The sequence below is a fragment of the Salvelinus alpinus genome, chromosome 30 (assembly GCF_045679555.1).
Source record: "Salvelinus alpinus chromosome 30, SLU_Salpinus.1, whole genome shotgun sequence".
NCBI classification, from domain to species: domain Eukaryota; kingdom Metazoa; phylum Chordata; class Actinopteri; order Salmoniformes; family Salmonidae; genus Salvelinus; species Salvelinus alpinus.
In genome coordinates this window covers 25,489,596-25,515,620 of record NC_092115.1, presented here as the reverse complement: position 1 = coordinate 25,515,620, position 26,025 = coordinate 25,489,596, and the positions used below count along the sequence as shown (strand labels likewise).

The 26,025-nt window shown below is 48.3% G+C and overlaps 1 protein-coding gene across 8 annotated transcripts in view; it reads left to right on the top strand.

Moving 5' to 3' along the window:
* The window catches only part of LOC139559721 (E3 ubiquitin-protein ligase RNF220-like), a 193,491-nt gene that overhangs the window by 115,153 nt on the left and 52,313 nt on the right, over positions 1-26,025 (top strand). For all 8 annotated transcript variants that reach the window (XM_071375967.1, XM_071375966.1, XM_071375970.1 and 5 more), the window contains exon 3: positions 23,954-24,083. In XM_071375967.1, coding sequence (XP_071232068.1) covers positions 23,954-24,083 — 130 coding nt within the window. The remainder of the gene's footprint in view (positions 1-23,953; positions 24,084-26,025) is intronic.

Sequence of the window (26,025 nt, the reverse complement as noted above, 5' to 3'; positions counted from 1 at the left end):
CCATATACCACGGGTATGACAAAACATTTATTTTGACTGCTCTAATTACTTTGTTAACCAGTTTATAATAGCAATAAGGCACCTCTGGGGTTTGTGGTATATGGACAATATACCACGGCTAAGGGCTGTGTCCAGGCACTCTGTGTTGCGTCATGCTTAAAAACAGCCCTTAGCCGTGTTTTATTGGCCATATACCACACCTCCTCGGGGCTTATTGCTTAAGTTATATCATGCCACCTAGCTTTAATGGATGCCATTCTGTCTGTGTGTTAGTGTACCTGTGGTGTAAAGTGTGAGACCTGGTTTTGAAAGAGAAATTGTCTGACAGACAGACGCATGCTGTCATAGACAGCGCTCCTGATAAGGGAAAGCTTGATTGATAGATTTTTTTATTTTGTTCTGACGTCTAGCATCCACCCACGCTGGCCTTTTTAATGTAAGATAAAAGAGGGCTGCTGTCTTTTGTTTGCGGTGACGAGGAGGTAGGAGCCTAGCTGCCTCGTGTTATTTGCCAATTTAATGTAACATACTGAAGTTGCTTCCTTGTTTGTGGGATATGTTAGCCGCAAATTGCACCAGGCAGGCAGTGACGGTGGGATTGGGAGTGATGGGAGTCTGTGTATGTTTGTATGGATGTGAATGTCTTAACAGTATTACCTGGATTAAGGCAAAGCCTAATATGCTTTAATGAAATGATCATTCTGACCCCCACCCCTCCACTCCTCCGTTATCAAAACCTGGGTCCCCGTTTTCTTTCTTTTTGAATTTGCACCCTAAGTGTTTTTGAATTATTCCATTTGACTAAGATAATTACTGTTTGGTATTGTAAAGAAAATAAACCTACATTCATATATATTATCAGAGGATGCAATAAGTGCCAAGAGGGGTTGAACATCATACGGCCTAATGCTCATTGTCCCCCTCAATGTAAATAATGGTGGTCAATTAAAAGCAGTGTACAGCAATCACATTCTGTTGTGATTTTTATGTGTTAGATTTTTAAATTTAAAATACATTTAAAAATGAAACTTTATTTAACTAGGCAAGTCAGTTAAGAACATATTCTTATTTACAATGACAGCCTACACCGGCCAAACCCGGACGACGTTGGGCCAATTGTGCACCGCCCCAATCACGGTCGGTAGTGAAACTGCCTGGAATGGAACCAGGAAGTCTGCAGTGACACCTCAAGCACTGAGATGCAGTGCCTTAGACCGCAGTGCCACTCGGGAGCAGAGTACTGCTTGTAAAGATAGTCTTATACCACCGGTAGGATCCCTTTGTCACTGGAACAGGGTTACGGTTGGAGGTGAGAGAGTTGCGAGGGTTGTGTGTGTTTTTACACTTGTCTCCTTATCATGGCTGTGTGAGCTCCTGGCTGCTCGAGTTGGGAGGAACCCTCGCCCCTTCCCTTCCTAATCTTGTTTGTCATTGCTAAATGAGCTGCCCTTGCTAGGTGTGTTAGCAGCTAATGAATTTACAACCTGATAGTGAGGCCTAGGACTGGCAAGGGTCATAGAAAAGGAAGGGAGAAAAAAAGGTAATTCAAATTTATTAGCTACCTTGTCATCTAGCTGTGTCTGTGGTGGGCTTGGTCGTATGGGACCAAAGTATGGGGTAGTATTGCAGTAATCAATTAATTTTTAATCATCTCAGGAGAGATTATGGAGTCTCCCGATGAACTCCAGACTGGCTGGAGTCTGTCAATATACAGGGCATGGGTCACACTGCAATGCACCATGTGTATCCTGGCTTATCAACAGAATACAGCCCAGCCCAGGCCGCTGGCTGCTGTCATGACACCTGGACTGAATCCCAAATGGCAACCTATTCCCTATATAGTGCACTATAAAGGGAAGAGGGTGCATTTGGGACGCAGCCCTGGCCTGGACCTGCCATTGCACTGCCACCACCTCCATCACCTCGCCCTCAACAGCCCCTATCACCCCTATCAATTCATCCACCACATGACACGAGACTTAACTCCTGTAACAAGACATAAGAGAGCTCAAATGGATCGCCCACAGCTCCTTTGAACCCTGAAGCTGAAATGTTCACAGTTCCAGTTTTCACAGGAAATGATTGTTGTTGAACACGGCATCAAAGACCGGACCTTTTTTTCCTTCAAAGCCCATTTCCCCTTAGTGTATAGGAAAATAGGCTAATGGGGAATAGATACTAGACTAATGCCCCGTTGAAGGAATACAGATGGATGGATAGGGAAGGGGAAAATAGCTACATGACTTATCGAGTATTACCCTTGGGGTTAATTCTTCACGGACAGTTTTCATGCCAAGCGGTAGCTGATAGTTAAAAGTTAATAACTTTATTGCTTGAAAGGGCCTCATACATCATGGACAGTTTGTTTATCCAGCATTGAGACGGCACACTGTAGCCAGGGCTCGGCCCTGCACTGATAAATGGAGATTGCAGGAAGGTGTCCCTCTGTGTGTTCTGTGTCAGTGTGTGTGTCAGTGTGTGTGTCAGTGTGTGTGTCAGTGTTTGTATGTCCCTGTGTGTGTGTGTTCCTCTGACATAATAAGCAATGTTTTTAGCTTATTGATTAATGGATATAATTATTATTTTTAACCTATTTCCTTTACCCCTTGTTTTACTTACATACAAAGCATAAAGAAATATATATATATTGTGCTTAACTATAATTTTACTGGCACAAAAAATGACACCGCCACTTTTTACTCTGTCTAGGTCTGAAGTGTGACTGGAGTGTTTTTCCCTTCCCTGAGCCTCAGTGACCTGCAGTCTGGGGGACATCTACAGTAATGTAGATATGTGTGTGTAGAGAGAGAGTCTTGGCTCAGACCAGCCAGGCTAGCCAAAGCCCCAATTCCTTTCAGCAGCTCATGGGGCTCTGAGGCTAGGTCCCAGCACTGTAAATTAGCTGCCTTGTCTGGAGGTTTGCAGTGTTAATAGCTCAAGGTCACTGCCATAAACTGGAGGAGCCAGAGAAGGCCGCCCAGCCCAGCCCAGCTCCGCTTGCTCCAGAGCTGCTGGCGGGTGATGGTGGGGGTGATTAGGGGGGACCAGACAGTTTCAGTAGAATATATTGCAGGGTGGCCGTGACACTGCACTCTGCCGCAGTTGTCAACAACGCAGATCTCCCACTGTTCTCTCCGGACCAACCGGCATCAATCTATCTCCCCTCTATTTATGTTATGGTGTCTCTCTGATCTTAAAGAGTGCAAGGTTTTCCTCTGCCATGCAACACCTGTTTCAAGATCTCCAAAGGGAGAAATGGAGAGCATGAAAAAGGAACAGTTAGTTGTTTTTTGCACCTATCTAACAGGGCCAGATGGGATGCTGTGAAGAATGTGGCCCGCCCCCTACAAGTAGCCTGCTGCTGCTTGTACGACTGACCGGACCACGTTAAGTTGTGGTGGGTGAGTCATCACCAGACGATGCCCAAGCTCTCCTTCTTTCACAACACACCACTCCTTCCCCAGTTCCTCCCTCCCTCCCTTCCCCCCAGGTCCTGCCACTGCTCTCCACCAGACCAGCGTGCAGCTGTGGTTCTGTTGGTGCCACCGTCCCCACCGTCTCTGTCACAATAGAACCATTAACAATGGGCCACAAAGACACAAAGAGACCAGTGCACTGCCCACCTCTTAAACACACTGCATTGTTCCTGCTGGCCAGCGACGCTGCCTCAGACCACTCAATCAGTCACAGGGTGTGAATAAAACTATACCAAATAACAACACATATATGGATGGTAGGGGTAGAATGTGAAGCATTACAATATATGTATATTTTTTTATTTTACAATTTGAAAATGGAAATAATGAATTAGGACGATAACTGAGGATGTGTGTAATCGGAACAGCGAGCAAGCGGAGGTTTCATTTTTCAACAATATTGAATTATAGAAATGGTCCTCAGTCAAGTGAAAAATAAGAAGTCAGATTCTCTCTGTGTGTTTGAGTGTGTCTCTGTGTGAGTGTCTCTGTGTGCATTGTGCAGCCCAATCTGTGGTGCTGAGGCAGAGGCTGAGCATATTGTTTTCCGGCTGAGAGTGCTCTGTAATTCAGGCTCAGTGAACCTCCAGCTCCCCTGGCTGGCTCCCGGTCCCCACCAGACCTGTTGATGGGCCCCTTCCGTCAGCCCGCGGGAGGCTGAGTGATGAATGTCCCTTATCGCTATTGTCATTGTAATAGCTCCACAACAGGCTTGTAAGATGGGGAATGGACCAGAGTTATCACCGGCTCCTACAGGGGAAGAATACACATCAAGCTGCCAATCACCCACCCTGAAAATTGCTCTGAGATTTGAGTCCCCAGACAGCCAGCTAGACGACATCCAACTCTCCCTCTCCTCTCGCTGCTGTTACGCTCCTCCTCCATTTCTTTATTTCACCTTTTTTTAATGCTTAAACTCCTAAACACCACCACCTCCTGCCAATCGCTGAGAGCTTTTCTCCTTCCCCTCCTCCTCTCTGACCCTGTTACCCAAGACGGCTCAAATAGAGCTGCTCAGCTCGTCTCTGTAGCGTAAGTTTGTAGGAGAGATGAGAGGCAGAGTCTACGTCCCAAATGGCAACCTATACCCTCCATAGTGCACTACATTTGACCATAAGGGCCCTGGTTAAATTAGTGCACTATATAGGGAATAGGGTGTCATTTGGGACACAGACACTGAAGGGGGTTAATGTGTGAGCACCATCAGAAACCATTCTCAGGCTCTTTAATTTTCTATTGATCGGCCGTGCACCCGTTCTGAACTGAGAACGTGGTACGATACACCAGGGAGAGACAGGGGGCTTTAAAGCCTCTCTCTGCCAGCCTCCTCCTCTACTACCTCGTACCGTACGGTCAGACCCAGATCCAGGGCTGAGGATGAGGAGGCTAGTACAGGATCAGATCGCCTCGCCGCTATACTGCTACACACTTAGTGACTAGGACCCCTAATCAGAGGGGTTAAAGAGAGCGAGGGACAGCTTAGATAGGAGCAGCCGAAGAGTAACGTCTCCCTCTACTGTTAGAACTCATATCACACTCTGAGAGGAGGAGGAAAGAGGAGACAGAGGCTGAGCCCCATAGACAGAGCCAGCCGTGCAAGAGAGAGAGAGAGAGCGGGGGGGAGAGAGAGAGAGAGAGAGAATGGCGAGGTGCAGGGATAACATCACAATGATGTCCAATGGCAGTGGCCGTGCCGTGATGGCAATCACAGTGTGTTTGATTGTCCGTGCCCCCCCCCCCCCCCCCCCCCGCCTGGGGCCCCTAGTGGGCCTCCAGGACCCTGCGTCTCCTTTTATCACCCAGCCTACAGGTCTCTCTGCCCACTGTAATACCCACTCCTCCAAGCCTGATACCCTTCAGAGCCCACTCCTCAGCTCTCAACCCTACATATCAGCCTCTCAACTCTACCTCCCTGCCTTTATTAAGACCCGTCTCGCCCCCTCTCTCTCTCTCTCTCTCTCTCTCTCTCTCTCTCTCTCTCTCTCTCTCTCTCTCTCTCTCTCTCTCTCTCTCTCTCTCTCTCTCTCTCTCTCTCTCTCCACCTCTCTCTCTCTCTCTCAACCTCTCTCTCAACCTCTCTCTCTCATCCTCTCAACCTCTCTCTATCTCCAGGCCAGGTCGCAATTGTAAATGAGAACGTGTTCTCAATTTGCCTACCTGGTTAAATAAAGGTGAAATCTCAACTTCTCTCTCAAATGCTCTCTCTCTCAACCTCTCTCTCTCTCTATCTCAACCTCTCTCTCTCTCTCAACCTCTCTCTCTCAACCTCTCCCTCTCTCAATCGCTCTCTCTCATCCTCTCAACCTCCCTCTCTCAACCTCTCTCTATCTCTCCCTCTCTCTCAACCTCTCTATCTCTCCCTCTCTCTCAACCTCTCTCTCTCTCAACCTCTCCCTCTCCCTCTCCCTCTCCCTCTCCCTCTCCCTCTCCCTCTCTCTCTCTCTCTCTCTCTCTCTCTCTCTCTCTCTCTCTCAACCTCTCCCTCTCTCTCTCTGCCATGCAGTTTCTCCACAGCACAGAGAAAACTGACACTCTGATACTCTTCTCAGATGAGTGGAAATATAGCAGGCAGCATGAGCCGCAGAGATAGAGATATGCACACTGAGGGATTATCCAAGTTCCCCCGTTTGTGACAAGGGCTGATAACGGTTAGAGCTGAAAGGGGATGGGGGCTGAGCATTTTAGACCGGCGGAGAGCAAGAGGTGTCAATCCATCACTGGGGGGATTTCAAGGGAGGAAACAGAATCGTCTGAATCATCCTCTCAACGGTAACAATAACGTCAGCCACAAAAGGCTATAGAATATTGTGAAACATATCATTTAAAGGGGCTATATAGAGAGGTTTGAATAGACACCCATTTTGGTGTATTCCTGATTTGTATCTTGCATTTATATTTCCCTATCTCTCCACTAATCATTCTAGGAATCTCATTGTGTGTATCCTGACACCATTGTGATGTTCCAGTGCTGGACATATATCAGACACAGCAATTGCCCTTTTAAATCAAAGATTGTCTAGGTCTAGTTATCTGCCAGGCAACCTGACCAAACAAGCAGAACCAATACTGAGGCAAGTAGTGAGTGAATGACTTAGGAGCCAAATGCAATCTGTCCTGTCCTGTTCTGTCCTCTCCTCCTGTCTTGTTCTGTCCTCTCCTCCTGTCCTGTTCTGTCCTGTCCTCCTGTCCTGTCCTGTCCTGTCCTGTCCTGTCCTGTCCTGTTCTGTCCTCTCCTCCTGTCCTGTCCTCTCCTTCTGTCCTGTCCTCTCCTTCTGTCCTGTCCTGTCCTCTCCTCTCCCCCTGTCCTGTCCTCTCCTGTCCTGTTCTGTTCTGTCCTCTCCTCCTGTCCTGTCCTCTCCTCCTGTCATGTCCTGTTCGGTTCTGTCCTCTCCTCCTGCCCTGTCCTCTCCTCCTGTCATGTCCTGTTCGGTTCTGTCCTCTCCTCCTGGCCTGTCCTGTCCTCTCCTTCTGTCATGTTCTGTCCTCTCCTCCTGTCCTATCCTGTTCTGTCCTCTCCTCCTGTTCTGTCCTCTCCTCCTGTCCTGTCTTCTCCTCTTGTACTGTCCTGTCCTCTCCTCCTGTTCTGTCCAGTATAGTCTTGTCCTCTCCTCCTGTCCTGTTCTGTTCTGTCCTCTCCTCCTGTCCTGTCCTCTCCTCCTGTCATGTCCTGTTCGGTTCTGTCCTCTCCTCCTGCCCTGTCCTCTCCTCCTGTCATGTCCTGTTCGGTTCTGTCCTCTCCTCCTGGCCTGTCCTGTCCTCTCCTTCTGTCATGTTCTGTCCTCTCCTCCTGTCCTATCCTGTTCTGTCCTCTCCTCCTGTTCTGTCCTCTCCTCCTGTCCTGTCTTCTCCTCTTGTACTGTCCTGTCCTCTCCTCCTGTTCTGTCCAGTATAGTCTTGTCCTCTCCTCCTGTCCTGTCCTGTCATCTCCTCCTGTCCAGTACAGTCCTGTCCTCTCCTCCTGTCCTATCCTATTATGTTATGTCCTCTCCTCCTGTCCTGTCCAGTACAGTTCTGTCCTCTCCTCCTGTCCTGTCCCCTCCTCCTGTCCTGTCCAGTACAGTCCTGTCCTCTCCTCCTGTCCTGTCGTCTCCTCCTGTCCAGTACAGTCCTGTCCTCTCCTCCTGTCCTATCCTGTTCTGTTCTGTCCTCTCCTCTCCTCTCCTCCTGTCCAGTGCTCTCCTCTGCTCTTGTCCTGTCTAATACAGCCCAGTTTAGTCCTGTCCAGTCCTGGCTACCACAGCATTGTGTTGAGAGATGTCTAACTAGTAGCCTGCCTGGTTATTATTCCCCTGCTTTAGTGTTTTGACCCCCTGGCCATATTTCTGAGGCTCAGTGCTCCTGACACAGTCCGTCTGGCAGATGAGAATGGGAGGGAGAATGGGGGTGATGTGGCTTGTGTGTGTGTGTGCCTGCTTGTGCATGAATGCTTCCGTACATGTCTGTGTGTGGAAGGGAGGTTTATCCCTCCCCACCACTCTAGACAGGTGCCATGTTAACAGCGCTAGCTGTGCAGTGAGCCCCAGCCGCTGTGGCCCCAGTCAAGGGGGAGGTGGAGGGGAAAAGGCGGAGGTCTATCTACTCTGGGCTTAGGCTGTAAATGGCTTGTGTGATGGAGGTGTTAGCCTGTACTGTAGCTGACAGATGAGCACAGGCTAGGAACAGGAAATCCCTGCTCCTCTCCTCCAGCATGCCTGCCTGCCGTGGAAGTGGGAGCTCAAGGGTCGGGGATTGTGTGTTGGGCTGGGGTGGTGTGTGTCCGTGTGCATGTGTGTGTCTGTGTGTGTGTGTGTGTGCGTGTGTGTGTCAGGCAGCAACAGACAAAGAGGGAGGTCTCCAGTGATGAATCAATCAGTGGCTCACTTTCCTTTCCCCCCTGCTGTCTATGAGGACAGGGCTGGGAAGTAGTAATACAAGCATGTGGGTGAGAAGAAGACTGATCATCTTTAAACTTTCACTGACTTTGAGGCTCAAACTACGAGGGAGGGCTGGTCTTATCACACAGACACAAACACACAAGAATCTGATTCACCCAGGTGGTGCTGAAATTCTTCTCCTCCTCACTAGCCTCTAGTACAATAGTCACCAACCTTCTGAGTCAAGATCACTTTCTGAGTCAAGATCACTTTCTGAGTCAAGATCACTTTCTGAGTCAAGATCACTTTCTGAGTCAAGATCACTTTCTGAGTCAAGATCACTTTCTGAGTCAAGATCACTTTCTGAGTCAAAATGCAAGCCGAGATCGACCGCTCAGATAAGCCTATGCAACATTAACCAATTAAAAATAGTTCTGTAGCAATGAGGTTTGTGCGGTAGCCTATAGGGCCAATACATAATCACTGCATATTGGCTATGCTTGAATTGGCCTGCCAATGTCCCATGTGGATCAGGTGGTAGAGCATGGTGCTTACATCGCCAGGGTTGTGGGTTTGATTCCCATGAGGGACTAGTATTGGGGGGGGGGGGGGTGTCTGCACTTGCAAGCTTCTAAAGCCATGTCATAATTTTCTGGAATTTTTCAAGCTGTTTATAGGCACAGTCAACTTAGTTTATGTAAACTTCTGACCAACTGAAACTGTGATAGAGTGAATTATAAGTGAAATAATCTGTCTGTAAACAATTGTTGGAAAAATTACTTGCGTCATGCACAAAGTAGATGTCCTAACCGACTTGCCAAAACGATAGTTTGTTCACAAGAAATTTGTGGAATGGTTGAAAAACGAGTTTTAATGACTCCAACCTAAGTGTATGTAAACTTCCAACTTCAACTGTAAATTGTTGTTCTTCTCAGACCATTTAGAAATTATATTAAAACAATTAAGTACAGTATATGATCACACTGGTAAAAGATCCTTTGTTGTATTACTTGTGAGGCACAGCTGAGTGAGCATAATAATTAGCTCTGTATTTTGTTTACTGGACTGATGGCCTGCATCTGATGGTCATTCTGATGGGAGGGGGCAGCGGTGAGGCTGCCTCTCACCAGACTCACCGTCCCTCCTCCCTCCCTCCGCTGAGAAAAGGGTACACAGTCTTCCAGCTGATGGCGAAACTCAAGTCGCATGTTGTTACTCCTATGACCAGAGAATGTGAAATATTTCTCGATATTAAAAAGGACACAAGCCGCTAATAACAACACTTTGTTACATTCATTCGTTACAGCTGCAGTACTGTTTGTAGCGTGAGTGGAAGTAGGGAGAACACTTGTATAAGTCTTAAACAAGGTGTTGACACTAGTGCTGAATAACAACTTAAACATGAACTTACTAATAAAAACAGCAGCTCTTTGCTGTATTCGTTGAGTCTCTCTCTAGTCGTGGTTTTAAACGTTTTGAAAATCTACAGTATTGACTTTGCTGTGTGTTCGAGGCTTCTTTTTAAAGTGTATGGCTCGAGGAAACTGTGCAGACACGGTGATCTGAGCTATCTGATTGGCCAGCGGAAGGCCTATATAGGTGCACTGCTGGGTAGGTGGAGTTCTAAGTTCAGACACATTAAATGGTTCAAAATGGGAACACTTTGCCTACCCTGGCGCTAGGGCTGCTGAATCAAGTGCACCTACCACCAACAGCGTGAAATGAATAAAAACAATAGGGATGCCTTGGATCGACCAGGAATGCCTTGGATCAACTAGTAATGCCTTGGATCGACAAGGAATGCCTTGGATGGACTTGTAATGCCTTGGATCGACCAGGAATGCCTTGGATGGACTTGTAATGCCTTGGATCGACCAGGAATGCCTTGGATGGACTTGTAATGCCTTAGATCAACCAGGAATGCCTTGGATGGACTTGTAATGCCTTGGATCGACCAGGAATGCCTTGGATGGACTTGTAATGCCTTAGATCAACCAGGAATTCCTTGGATGGACTATGAATGCCTTGGATCAACCAGGAATGCCTTGGATGGACTTGTAATGCCTTGGATCAACCAGGAATGCCTTGGATGGACTAGTAATGCCTTGGATCGACCAGGAATGCCTTGGATGGACTTGTAATGCCTTGGATGGACTTGTAATGCCTTGGATGGACTTGTAATGCCTTGGATCGACCAGGATTGCCTTGGATGGACTAGTAATGCCTTGGATGGACTTGTAATGCCTTGGATGGACTAGTAATGCTTTGGATGGACTTGTAATGCCTTGGATGACTAGTAATGCCTTGGATGGACTAGTAATGCCTTGGATGGACTAGTAATGCCTTGGATCGACCAGGAATGCCTTGGATGGACTTGTAATGCCTTGGATGGACTAGTAATGCCTTGGATCGACCAGGAATGCCTTGGATGGACTTGTAATGCCTTGGATGGACTAGTAATGCCTTGGATGGACTTGTAATGCCTTGGATGGACTAGTAATGCCTTGGATCGACAAGGAATGCCTTGGATGGACTTGTAATGCCTTGGATGGACTAGTAATGCCTTGGAAGGACTAGTAATGCCTTGGATGGACTAGTAATGCCTTGGATGGACTAGTAATGCCTTGGATGGACTAGTAATGCCTTGGATGGACTTGTAATGCCTTGGATGGACTAGTAATGCCTTGGATGGACTAGTAATGCCTTGGATGGACTAGTAATGCCTTGGATGGACTAGTAATGCCTTGGATGGACTAGTAATGCCTTGGATGGACTAGTAATGCCTTGGATGGACTTGTAATGCCGCAATCAACCAGTTGGTGACCACTGCTCTAGTACTAACTGAGAGGGCCCTAGTAGTGAGAGCAATTGATTACTGTTAGTGGGGGAGGCCAGCAAGTTAACATGCGTAAAAGGAACCCTGTTTCAGGCTGTGTTCCAGTCGCGGGGTGGAGGGGAGAGGTTAGAGATGTGCACCGTCGTCTCGGGTAAAACATTCTTCTCCCAGCGTTCGTGGGAGAGCCTGTTCTGTTCCCTGCATGCAAAGCATGGGTTCAGGAGTGAGACCATTTGGTGTACATGGCAGTGTTGATCACACAAGCCCTCAGCGCTTTCTCTTGTAACTTTCAAATAATTTAGCCTTTACAGTCTTATCCAGATTTTATGGCTCAGCCAAGGACCGATTTGCAGATCTATATCTGTGAAACAGGGAACTCTCGCCGAGCCACGGCCATGGACTGTTCTGTATAATGCCAATCATAATATACATTTTCACAAACACCATAGAATATGTATAATGTCGGACATATGATTTTACTAGTCTCAGTGCTGAAGACGTGAACATACTGTATGTGTATGTCATCAATCTAGGAATGGTTTGGCATGTTTGCAGTGTGTGAATGTGTGTGTGCTTGCACGTGTGTGTGTATGCCTGTGTTTGTGTCCGTGTCAGGCGTGCGGTGTGGCACACCATCTAAAGTGTAGTGACAGGCGATGGGTGTTAATAACCTGGGACGTGGGAGGAGGAAGACGTGGGAGGAGAACAGCTCTAACTCTCCCCTCTACTGCCTCATGACAGGCAGCTCTACTCCAGACAGGCTTCTTCTCATTCAGCCTCCATTCCCAACCTGCATTCAGCCCCACCGTTAGAATTCAATTAACTCGGCTGGCCGCTGTTGTGTCGCTATTAGAGGTAATTAGTTAAAACATCAGAGTATAAACAGTTAATTGGCTCCGGTAATTAATTCCCACACTCAAGTATATGAGAGCGAGGGAGGGAGGGAGAGAGAGAGAGAGAGAGACAGAGAGAGAGAGAGAGAGAGAGAGAGAGAGAGAGAGAGAGAGAGAGAGAGAGAGAGAGAGAGAGAGAGAGAGAGAGAGAGAGAGAGAGAGAGAGATGGATGGATGAAGGGTAGAGAGAGGGAGGGAGAGAGAGAGAGAGAGAGAGAGAGATGGATGGATGAAGGGTAGAGAGAGGGAGGGAGAGAGAGAGAGAGAGAGAAAGAAAGAGAGAGAGAGAGAGAGAGAGAGAGAGAGAGAGAGAGAGAGAGAGAGAGAGAGAGAGAGAGAGAGAGAGAGAGAGAGAGAGAGAGAGGGAGGACGGTGGTGTTGGTGGTGGTGATGAAGAGCAACCTGTGGGGGTTAGCTATCTGTGGCTGAGCGCTAGCTATCAATTACTGTTAAGCATTGTTCAGGATGAGCTCTGTGCACCCGCTCCACTCCCTGGTGGCAAACAGATGGCAAATAACACTCTCAGCAGCAGCCAGCCGACAACAGCAGCCAGCCAACAACAACAGTCGACAACGTCCCCCATGTCCCTGCTAAAAGTGAGAGAGGGAGGAGGGATCCCGGCCTAGTTAACTTGCAGCACTCAAGAGGTAGCTAGCCTCATCAGCTAAAACTTAACCAAAACAGAACCCACCTTAGCAAATGGACTTCATCTCCTATTGAAGAGTGATGGGAAGGAAGACCTAACCATGTACCCTGTTGGGCCCGTATTAACTAGAGTATTGTTCTAAAGAGGCCAGGGGAAATGCAGTGGATGTGAATAGGTGTGAAAATAATACTAGTGTGATGATTAAGTGCTTAGTCAGCCCCTGTGCTCAAAGTGCTGATCTCAGCCCCAGCACTGACGCTGCTGTTTCTCCTCCCACCATGATGAGCCCTTTGGGATGGAAATGAGTCCTGACCACAGCAGAGCAGCCCACTCCCTGATAGAGGCTAGAGACACACCTCACCTCTGTATAGCTGAAGAGGTACAATTGAATAGGGGGGAGTAGGGCGTAGAGAAGTTGGCTTTTGACTCACTCATCACGGCCCCTATCTGAGCTGGTGAGAAATAGCGAGCCGGTGAGAAATGGTCTGAATGAGGTTTGCCCACCTCATACCCTCTTACCCCACACCTGCTCAGTGCTCACCCCCCATCCCCAGCATCTCCAGAGGGAGGCGACCCAGGCCAGGACCCAGGCCAGGACCCAGACCAGGACCCAGACCTCACATCCTGCCTGCTCAGCAAGCCAAACAGGGCTAGCCAAGGCTTGCAAATACATTCTACTCTACCAGCTCCTCCTCCATCCCTCTTCCATCCACTACTACCCAGGCCTTCTCTCTTCCCTACCAGCAGTAATGGCCCCTTTCCCCTGGGGAGAACTGAAGGAGGTGAGGGGGTGCTGTGGATGTGCAGTGGTGGCGGCCACTGTCTCTGTGTTCAATTCCCTTCTAAAGCTCCCTCCCGCCCTCCTTCCCTCCCGCCCTCCTTCCCTCCCTTCCTCCTTCTCTCCCTCCCCCCAACAGCAGCCGGGGGCCGTGGGGGGCTTGGGGGGGGGGGGGGGGGGGCTGAGTGGAGAAGCAGGCAGGCTGGCAGATCTAACCCAGCAGTATCACCCTCATTTCCTGGGTCAGCGCCTGGGTAATGGTCTATTAATTTGCTCCATTCTCCCTTGTGAGGCAAAACTCAATCTCCCAGTCCCCAGCACACTGCTATACCGTCGACAAGGTGATTGATTGAATAAACAGCTGTCACTAACGTGAGCGCCCTGCCACCGCCACCACCAGCCACTCTCCCCTCTTACCCCCCATACACTGCCCCCGTCAACCCCATAGGCCCCCACTAGCACACACACACACACATACACACAAACGCACGCAAAACACACATCGTCCCTCCACTGCTTCAAAAGAGGTGTTAAAACGTCAGTAAATCACTTAGCTAATGATTTATTACATTGTTGTGATTTGTTGACTAGAAATCAGCCTACATGATGACATTGTTTTGATCTTTGTACAGCTTGTAACAAGTATTTTCAATCTCACATACTGTAAGTGTAAGCGCACACTGTTAGCATTTGAATCACATTTTGACAGATGTATAAAATCACTTTTCCTGAACACATCCCACTTGACTAAAACAGGCCGCACAACAGACGCTTTCCTCTTTTGCCTCTTCATTCTGCTCACGGAGAGGAGATTGCCTTTGCTTTTTTTAAGGTGACAACGGGGCTGGGTTGGAATGAGCAGTGTGATCAGTTTTGAGCAGGGCGTGGAACACTGGTATTTAAAAACACAATGCATCACTGTCAGAGCCCGAGCAGACGAGCAGCCCCCTGTGTGCTGGCTAGAGATCTCCTCCTCTCCTCCTCTTCCTCCTCGCCTCCCCGCCTCGCTCATCATACCGGCAGGCGCGGGGTGCCAAACTGAAGATGACCCCGTTCCATTTCATCAAATGTCCTCTGAATGAACAGCCAAACTCCGTCTCCCATCCGTCTCCCAGCCCCTCCCACCCCCTCACTGCAATCAGCCCAGTAACTGTCCAGCCTGCTTAAATCACCAGTTAGAATAAACCAAATCACCACACACACGGGCACACACACACGTACACACACCGGTGCACACACACTCCCCTACCGGCCCCATTGCCTTAATTGGCCTCGTTTTGACTTTAAAGCCCATATTTTCCATCATGAAGATGACTTCAGGGGAATCACCTTGCGTTGATTTAGGTTTAGTGGGGAACCCAAAATGAAGGGTGACAGGATTGGTGGATTTATTTTATTGTGCATGCGAGGCAGTGTCATTTTGTAGAGGGGGATGAGAGGGGGATGAGAGAGGAATGAGCGGGGGATGAGAGGGGGATGAGCGGGGGATGAGAGAGGAATGAGAGGGGGATGAGCGGGGGATGAGAGGGGGATGAGAGGGGATGAGCGGGGGATGAGAGGGGGATGAGAGAGGAATGAGAGGGGGATGAGCAGGGGATGAGCGGGGGATGAGAGGGGGATGAGAGAGGAATGAGAGGGGGATGAGAGGGGATGAGCGGGGGATGAGAGGGGGATGAGAGAGGAATGAGAGGGGGATGAGCGGGGGATGAGAGAGGAATGAGAGGGGGATGAGAGGGGATGAGCGGGGGATGAGAGAGGAATGAGAGGGGGATGAGCGGGGGATGAGAGGGGGATGAGCGGGGGATGAGATGTGGATGAGTGGCGGTGTTACAGCCTCAGGCTAGGCAAGGAGGAGAGGAAAGAAGGGGGAATGTCTAAAGGAAAGAAAAAAAGGGCCCTTCGAATCAAATCAAATTCCCCTTATCGCACATTGTTTGAAGATTTTATCAGGCAGGGTAATGCGGTTACACATTGAGTTTCAGCTGAGAGATTTCATTGTTTACTGATGTTGGCGGTTTTAGGGGGTGAGGCAATTGGAGGGATAGGAGGGTGCCTGGCGTAAACACTTGATGCATGTCGGGAAACTCATTTACGGCTCCCTGGCATGAAAAACAAGAGGAAAATGCAACTAGGTGGACAAGGAGAACAGACTTCTTCAAGGGCACCCAGACAGGCTCCATATGTAGACACTTTGTAATTCCATTTACCAAACTGTTTGTGTGTGCCGGCTCCCCTCGGCTCCCCTCAGCAAACTCATAAAGTCACACCTTGCCGTTCATTCTCTAGTCTTATTGTGCCTTGGTGTGCATTTTACATGTTATTCATTAGCTGATTGTCGTACGAGCCAATTCAATGCATTCTCATACACATGCTGTACAGGCTCACATATAAGGTATAGGATGCCATGAGTAGGGCACTATATAAGGTATAGGGTGCCATGAGTAGGGCACTATATAAGGTTTAGGATGCCATGAGTAGGGCACTATATAAGGTTTAGGATGCCATGAGTAGGGCACTATATAAGGTATAGGGTGCCATGAGTAGGGCACTATATAAGGTATAGGGTGCCATGAGTAGGGCACTATATAAGGTTTAGGATGCCATGAGTAGGGCACTATATAAGGTTTAGGATGCCATGAGTAGGGCACTGTAATAAGGTATAGGATGCCATGAGTAGGGCACTATATAAGGTATAGGGTGCTATTTCGAACGCATAGACCTATAGACCTATGCAGAAAATACAACTCCACTCAAGATAATATAGGCCTAAAGATCCTGCTTCTCAGGTTTCTCTTTAAAAGACGAATGATCATCTCCTTCTGCCAAAGACAAGTTCAGGGGCCTCCATTAATCTGGAAGTGAAAGTGACAGATCCTAGCGCTATACAGTTAAATGAAGTCAGCACATAATTGATGCTAATTGATCCTGTGTAAGTGCTGCTCGGCTGGCAGAATGGAAAGAGGAATGGAGAGAGGGATGGAGGGAGGAAATAAATGAATGAAAAAAAGGTATTATGTCAGAGATTTTCATTGTTCTATTAGGTCTTGTGAGATACTTGGTGGTGGGCTATAAAAACATACACGGTGACCGTGAGAAATTGTTCCTTTGTTCTCAACGTGATGTACTATTGTCTTTGTGATTTCAGTCAAACATTTAGAGAACCTTTGGAAGTCATCTATTTGGTCCCCTCTCTGTTTAAATCTGACCTAACAGATTATAATTAAATGTACTGTATATATTACCTGCATAATCATTTAGAGCATGTTGACACACACACACACACACACACACACACACACACACACACACACACACACACACACACACACACACACACACACACACACACACACACACACACACACACACACACACACACACACACACACTCCCAGGCTGCGTAAAAGCTGAGTTAAAGGACCTAGTAGTAAAGATGTGGTGCAGTGTGGGTAGGCAGCAGGCAGGTAGGCAGGCGCCTGTGAAGTCAGCAGTGTGTTCCGTTGCGGAGGCAGCTTTACTGGCGGCAGCTGTGCAGGGTCATAGACTCCCAGGTGAGCGCACTACACAACACTACACAACGAGAGCCCCCGCCTGCCCCCGCCTGCCTGCCAGTCTCCACTTAGAGCACCGCTACAATGTTAACACATTTGGATTTCAAAAGGCGCTCCAGTCCTCCCCGAGAGCCTGTTAGTAAAATGTCTTTGTTCTCTGGCCAGTACATTACACATTAGGGAGCTAGCAGTGCTGAGCAAACAGCAGACTGCATGGGGCTCTGTAGGAGGAGAACTGACCACAGCAGGGCTGCCTGTGTACACACACAAGCTCGCGCGCGCGCGCACACATGCACACACACACCATGGTTACACACTCATAACAATTACTAAAATCCTCTCCATAAAAGCTATTTTAACCAAAAATTGATATAGCGCACACTATTGCTAATATTATTGTTTAACTAACCCTACAATTTTAAAAACAATTTAAAGTATATTTTTCCACAAAAGCCAGTGAGACAGTATCTACTGTAGCTACATATGTTTTTATATTTTACAGATACGTAAGGTGTATAGGTTCTTTATGCATTTGGAAACCGTTAAATGAAAGAGGCCCATGCTATTTGAGTTCCGTTGTGAAACGCTGTGAAAGGGCAAACGAGTTAGTAGACAGACAACTCACAGGCCTGTGCTCCCAGAGTTGTGCCAGTGGCCCTCTGTAAATTGTAGCAGCTAGCTGCAGCCTTCATTCAGCATAGTCTGCTTCTCTTCTTTGAAGGGTGGGTTGTAAAACAACATGTAAGAAGTGTCGGGGTGAGCTCCAGAGCTGTTATACATCGCCACGTACCAACCCAGCCTCATCCGGCCCACTCAGCTAAATTCACCCCCCTCACATCCACCAATAGCCATAGCCATGCAGCATGATAGGGACTGTGCAGCCGTTTGGCAGCTCTGATAAGACCGGCAGGCAGTGGAGCATGACACAACAGGACGCAACACCCCCATTCTCAATCTCTTCCTCTTCTCTCATGCTCTCTCTTTCTCTATCCATCTCTCTCTCTCTCTCTCTCTCTTTCATTATCCATCTCTCTCTCTCTCTCTCGCTCTCTGTCTTTCTCTCTTTCTCTATCATCTCTCTCTCTCTCTATCTCCATCCATCCATCTCTCTCTCTCTCTCTCTCTCTCTCTCTCTCTTTCATTATCCATCTCTCTCTCTCTCGCTCTCTGTCTTTCTCTCTTTCTCTATCATCTCTCTCTCTCTATCTCCATCCATCCATCCATCTCTCTCTCTCTCTCTCTCTCTCTCTTTCATTATCCATCTCTCTCTCTCTCGCTCTCTGTCTTTCTCTCTTTCTCTATCATCTCTCTCTCTCTATATCCATCCATCCATCCATCTCTCTCTCTCTCTTTCATTACCCATCTCTCTCTCTCTCTCGCTCTCTATGTCTTTCTCTCTTTCTCTATCATCTCTCTCTCTCTATCTCCATCCATCCATCTCTCTCTCTCTCTCTCTCTCTCTCTCTCTCTCTCTCTCTCTCTCTCTCTCTCTCTCTCTCTCTCTCTCTCTCTCTCTCTCTCTCTCTCTCTCTCTCTCTCTCTCTCTCTCCCTCTCTCCATCAGGCTGCAGTCTTGCTCTCATGCTCTCATTTCGCCATCTGTCGTCTAATCGGCTGTCTCAATTTCTCATAACACCTCTTATCATTGATTTTAAGGAAAGGGGTTAAGTGATGGGAATACTTTAGATAATTACAGTTTGCCTGGCTGGCATGTTGTGGTGGAGGAGGGAGTCAGGTGATTGTGCCTGAGTGTGTCCCAAATGGCACCCTATTCCCCATTTTCTACATAGGGAATATGGTGCCATTTGGAATGCAGACACTGTGTGGCATTAGTCGTGTCTTGGAGACGAGTGGAGAGGACTCGGGCTGGTTAAGTGGAGTGGCCTGATAAAGGTAAACGGTGGCAGAGATTAAAAGGAGAGATTGGGGGCCAGGCAGTGAGGCAGGGTGGGATGGGAGGAGAAGATGAGATGATCCATCTTGGTGCATTAGAAGAGATCAGACCAGCACTCAATCAGAACCGTCAGGCCACAGCGAGCGGAGGCAGCATCCTCTTCCTTCCTTCCCCTGGTCGTGTGGCATTTTGGTGAGGAATCTCAGTACTAAAAAGTTCTGTCAGGCCTATTTCCTTGTTATTGCCCCCCTCCTCCCTCCTTACCCTCTTCCTCCCTCATTCCCTCTCTCCCTGCCTGCCTCAGCGTCCCCTTCGCTCCCACAGATTAAACGGAGGAGTCACCCCCCCTCTCAAAGCTAAGGGGTCCGGCGGAGGGGGGCATCCCGCATTAATCATCTTTAACGCGCTGACAAGTGCCGCGTGCAAAACCCCCTCCTTCCCCAGGATTTATCTCTCTGTCGACCAATTCCCATCACTCACTGCCCTGAGGGAAAGAGAGAGACAGAGAGAGAAAGAGGGGGGTTGAGAATGAGAGAGGCTGAGAGAAAGGGATAGAGAGAGAACTAGGAACTGACAAGAGGACAAGGGGTAGAGCGATGGGGATAAAGCGAGAGAGAGAAAGGGAGAGAAAGCAGAGGGGAAAGGGTCAATGAGGCATCCACAGTACAGCATCAGAGGAGAACAAGAGAGAGACCAATAGACAGAAAGGGGGGAGCAGATTCAGTACCCAGATGTGGCTGTTTAGAGAGGGAGGGACCACTAGGTCCACCTGCCTCTGCCTCTGTCTCTGTCTATCTGGGATTGCTCCCTCTCTGTTTCACTGTTCCTCGTGGCCCATGATTAATCACAGGCTGTCTGCCTTTAGTCAAACCTCTCTGGGGAGGACGTGGACACTAGGCTGGGGGGCTGCAGCCACACACACAGCCACACATAATGGGCCTGTCTATAGGAAACACATTAGGCCCCCAACACACACAGTGGGCACTGGGCCCTTATTGATGATGCCCGTGACAGATCAGGAAAACTTTGAACATGTGACATCATAGGTGAGATTGAAAGATTACCACAGGGGGATAAGAGATGGTCTGTTGTCAGGGGCTGAGATTGGACAGAGAAATATGTTATTTGGAAATTTCACAAACATTTGGAACTCACAGCAAATGTCTTTTGCAAGTTCAAACAATGTGTCAAAAATAGACAAACATTAACCAAGCAACAGACAATACATCCAACTATCTTTTTGAAATGCTCGCTTTAACACCCACCCACACAGACATAGAGGGAGAGAGAGACAGACAGAGAGAGAGAGACAGAGAGAAACCATGGAAACTATGTGTTTGATGTATTTGATACCTTTTCACCTATTCCGCTCCAGCCACTACCACGAGCCCGTCCTCCCCAATTAAGGTTCCAACAACCTCTTGTGCCCTAAATCCTGGAGCATCTTCCCCATCATGCTGTATGTAGACTCTGTGGGATGAAAGAACTAACATAGTTCAGTCATACATCTGTTGTAATTATCACTAAACAAATAAGCTTTAAGCTAATGGGACCTAAAATCTTTCATACATGTTTTCTTACTTGTAAAATGCACTACAAATCTGGCAATATAATTAATTCAGTTATTTTGAACATCCCGAAATGTGCAGAACTTATACAATTGACAAATTCAGACTTTTCCCAGCGTGTTAAAATGGTAGTTAGTGCTGTGAGGCTTGGGCCCTGCAGTCTGTCATGTCCAGTGTCACAGCCCTGCTGCCTGCTGCCTACATGCCCTCAGGGAGCCCTGTCTCTGTCACTGTCTACCCACACCACACTACGGCTGCAGAGATCAAACAGCTCTCTCCTCTCTGAGCTAAGGTTACGTATCTCAGGTTAGGTGGTGTTTGTGTGTGTGTGTGTGTGTGTGTGTGTGTGTGTGTGTGTGTGTGTGTGTGTGTGTGTGTGTGTGTGTGTGTGTGTGTGTGTGTGTGTGTGTGTGTGTGTGTGTGTGTGTGTGTGTGTGTGTGTGTGAGTATGTTGGGGTGTGAGTATGTTGGGGTGTGACAGGTGACACGGAGGTGGTTAAGGGGCCGACAGGTCCTCGCTGCAGTGATCAGGACTCCATTACTAAACCCATTGATTGTGTAGGGATGAATTAACGGGTCTGAGTCGAGAGGCAATGGGCCACACAACCACACACACTTCCATTGTCCTCAGACAGACAGGGAGTCTAGATCACCACGTAGTCTGTCTACCTCTTCCCACACAAACAGCACCAGAATAACGGCTGTTCTCCTCTGGTACACACACAACTCTATTGGTATTTGCAGCATATTTAACTTTCTGTTTAAAAAAATCCAGACATTAAAAACCTACACTGTCTGACAAAATGACCATTGATGTAACATTGTAGCATTGTCACTTGCACAATTGTCACAGAACTGAGAGCCTACAGTCAAACAAAAAAGTGAGATTATTTACAAAATGCACATTTAAAACAGTATATGAAGCCCATCTCCCAAAAAACTCTAAATCAACCATGGACAATAAAGTCCAGTGACGTCTGTGTTTTCTCGATGCAATTGCCTACAGAATTGAAAGCACTTTATCAGCAACAGAATGGGATTGGATATTTCTTTGTTTACTGTTGTGGACCGTGATTGCTTTGGCATGACTCAAATTATCTTGTCAGGGCAATAAAGCTGACCACTGCTTAGTGGAGAGAAGTGAGAGGTAGCGGAGACATGTGGCAAAGAGGAGAGAGACAGGTACAAAGACTGCAGGAGATGAAAGGAGAAAAAGAGAGAAAAATAGAGACAAAGGAAGAGGGGAATGGATAGAAACAGAGGAAGAGAAGAAAGAAAGAGAAAAAAGGGAGAGAAAGAATGGAAAGAACTAGATGGAGGACGAGCACAGCGAGGGGAAATGAAAAGGTAGTGGCAGAAAATGAGAAATACATGTGCAGGGATGCAGCGGGCGGGAGAGGGAGGGAGCTGAGAGAAACACAGACACGCAGAATTGTAATCGATTACCTATTTTTCAAAGTCACTTAAAGTGTCCAGAGTGTGGGGCTGTTAAGTAGTAGTGCTGGGGAATAGGAGTTGAGTATGCGCCGGCACGCTTGACTGGGAGACAGGCGGGGAGGAAGGGGGTTAGGCTGAGAGACACAGAGTGTGTGTGTGTGTGTGCGTGTGTGTTCAACAGTAGGGATGCATGCTAACATTGTCCCTGCTAGCTCCTTACTGATGAGTCTGTACTCTTGCAGGAAATAGTTGTGACAGGCCAATATCTGGGCAGGGATATGGGCCCCTGGAGGGCCCCTGGCTGCAGTATGCTGCTCTGCTCTGTGTTTATGTGTGTGTTGTGTTGGAGAGAGGTGAGACTGATCCATCACCAGCTCAAACAGGGTAGCAGCACATCACGTCACTAGACAAATACAACACTGCCCTCTGGGCAGTGTCAAGGACACAGACATTCTGGGCTTAAGGATTTATACTGAGCACAGAGCAGACTATAGACGTTATAGCCCAGTTCTGCTGCCCTGTTCCTAGGTTACCTTCCAGGTAATAGCCCTGTCCAACTGCATTTGTACACAATGGACGAGACGCTTGTTGAGGACAGCTTTTGGAGCCATTATCAGGAAGGGTCCTCAGAGTCAAGCACACAAACAGGCAGGACCAAGAAAACCTGCCTGTTTGTGTGTATGTGTTTGTGTTGTACCTTAGGAATGTTATTTGTCTGACTGTAGCACCTATTTTATTTTGGCACAATGCTGTTACCTCAAAACCCAAAACCGTTTAGCTGTCTTGCACTCAGTAAAACCCTGATGTCACTTCGTTCAGACTTGGCGTCATGGGGGCAGATAAGGATAAGAGTGTCCCACTGGCTGTGTGTTCCTGATTTCAGGGCAGACAGACAGAGCAGGGGGGACAGGGGACAGGGCAGGGGGGACAGGGCAGGGGGGACAGGGGACAGTGTATGTCGCCCGCCACCCACCCTCCTGCCTGCCTATACCTACACTGTTGTCGCCCTGACACCTCGCCCCAACAGGATATCCTGTGTCAGGGTAGGCCCATTGTTCCTGGTCTAAGAATAGACCCGTCTGATTGGCCGACACGGGATCCAAAACAGCAAAGACAGAATGTGTGTCCCAAATGGCACCCTATTTCTTATATAGTGGACTACTTCTGACCAGGGTCCTGGGTCCAGGGTATTGCACTATATAAGGAATAGGGTACCATTTGGGAATCAGAAAGACAGCAGCAGAGAGCGAGGAGGAAGTCCACTTCATCCAGAGACCGAGGAGACTGAGGAGATATTTTTACTAGGAACAAGCATTGACGCTTTTAGCCCAGACGTCTCCTCTATACCTAGATTAGACACACACACACTCGGAACTCATAATACACTCCTGTTTACACACACACACACACACACACACACACACACACACACACACACACACACACACACACACACACACACACACACACACACACACACACACACACACACACACACACACACACACACACACACACTGTCACACAAAGACAATGAACTGGCTCATTACATCATATAGTCTACTGTATGTCCTTCAAGCCCTTATTAGACTTCTCTGGGTTTTAAACATGTGTGCATGAGTACAGTATGCCTTTGCTGTAATATGGTTGAAATGACGTAGAGCCAGAATGTGATCCATGGAGTGTGGCTGGGTTCAATCAGTCGCTCACTCTGTTAGTGTTAATGAGGTAACTGGAGACATGCGTTAGGGCCCAGCGATTCTCAGTCCAAGAAAGTGAAATCTGAGGCACTTAATCCTGCTGCCCCATCCATCCCTCTCTCCCGCATGCCTGAGGGACACGGCCCTGTGGACAGATCTCATCCTAGCTTCCCTTGATGTCTCTCTTTCTCTCCATCTTTCCTTCCTCCTCTCTATGTCTGTCTTTCCCCATCTCTCTCTCTTTCTCTCTCTCTCGCTCTCTCTCTCTCTCGCTCTCTCTCTCTCTCGCTCTCTCTCTCTCTCTCTCCCTCCCTCCCTCCAGGTAAGAAGAAGGTGTCTCTGTATGACAGCCAGACGCCCATCTGTCCTATCTGCCAGGTGCTGCTGCGTCCAGGAGAGCTGCAGGACCACATGGAGCAGGAGATGGAGCGCCTCACCCACATGCACCTCAGGTCAGACCCCTGCCATGTTACACCACACCGAGGGGGTACAGCTGTACTCCTGGACCTCTAGATTACAACACTAGGGACATCCCCTCACTCCCTGTCCGCTCCTCTCTAATCCACAGTTCACCACCACAGCCATGGCATCAGAGTGATCCCTGCACCTCTGGGGCCATTACACGCTGTAGGGATAGAACTGAATCACTCACTCAACTAGGTTTTCACATCTGCATCATTTGTAATGGCAGGAAGGGCCACGTAGACGACACTTCTTCCATGTCTCTACTGAGGGTACACTCTTAGAAAAAAGGTGCTGTATAATGGTTCTTTGGTTGTCCCCATAGGAGAACCCTTTGAAGAACCCCTTTCCGCAGAGGGTTCTACATGGAACCCAAAAAGGTTATCCTATGGGGACAGCGGAAGAACCCCTTTTGAAACCATTTTCTCTAAGAGGTTACACTAGTACTCTTTAGTCGTCAGCTCTGGATAAGCTTTTGGAGAGACAAGAGCCCCTCTCCAGCCCCTGGTATTCCTCCTAATACTGCAGTGATACCTGGGCTTTTGGAGAGACAAGAGCCCCTCTCCAGCCCCTGGTATTCCCCCTAATACTGCAGTGATACCTGGGCTTTTGGATAGACAGGAAGGAGGACTTTTGAAGGACTTGGTTAGCCAGGAAAACAAATCAACTGCAGAAAGCTCTGACAGATGTTCATTCATCTCCTGGTCTTTGACAGAGCTTGTCCATGGTAAGTATGGGAGTAGATAAGAGAGATCTGGAGGTAGACTTACAGTATCAATGCCATTCTTACTGACTGTGGAGGCTTCAGCTAGAGAATGCAGAGAGATAGCGGTTCACTTCAATAGTCACCCTGTGCTGCGTCCAAAATGGCACCCTATTTACTATATAGTGCACTAATATACTTTTTACCAATGCCCTACTTTTGACTAAGGCCCATTAGGGCTCTGGTTAGTGCACTATATAGGGAATAGGGTGCCATTTGAGATGCAGCTCCAGGTTTACAGTGGGATAAATCAAACCATTAACCCTTCAGCTGGGAGGCTGCCATTTGAAATCATATTTCACCTTGATCCCGTAACCGAGCGCTCCTTACTCACCCACCACCTATTAACCCACCCAAGGCAAGAGCTAGGATCCTCACTCCTTCACTCCTCATGGAAACCAAAGCTTGTTGACTTATGGCCTGCATGCCCTCCTCCGCTAGCTATCTGAATGAATAATCCCCGTCACCTGCAGCAGTACATGTGTAACGCATAGCACTAGTGGCATGTTCCCCACTGTGCTCTCGGTGTGTGTGTGTATGTGTGTGTGTGTGTGTGTGTGTGTGTGTGTGTGTGTGTGTGTGTGTGTGTGTGTGTGTGTGTGTGTGTGTGTGTGTGTGTGTGTGTGTGTGTGTGTGTGTGTGTGTGTGTGTGTGTGTGTGTGTGTGTGAGGGGCGTGTAACAGTGAGAGGGGCGTGTAACAGTGAGAGGGGCGTGTAACAGTGAGAGGGGCGTGTAACAGTGAGAGGGGCGTGTAACAGTGAGAGGGGCGTGTAACAGTGAGAGGGTAGAGAGGAGACGGAGGAGGGGTATGTGCCTCTCCGCTCTCTTGTCCAGACTGAGTGTTATCCATCATGCAGCAGTGAGGAGTTATCATTTAATAATTAATAAAGGGCAGCGGGCCACCCTCTCCTCCAACCCCTCTTCTGCGGACACGGAGAGCCTGCCTGGAGGGCCCTGGTGGTTGATGGCAGCGGTTATTTAAAGAAATGGCGTCATCCTTCCTGGTTTGTCAGGGGCGGACACTGCTGAACGTCACGGCCCGGTGATTTAGCCTTGCCTGCACCAGTCCCATTAACCCCATTGCGGTTGCCACGTGAATTATGCCAGGATATAACCCGGCAACGCACCGCCGTTTAGTCTTGATTTAAGGAAAATGGGGGAGGGGTAG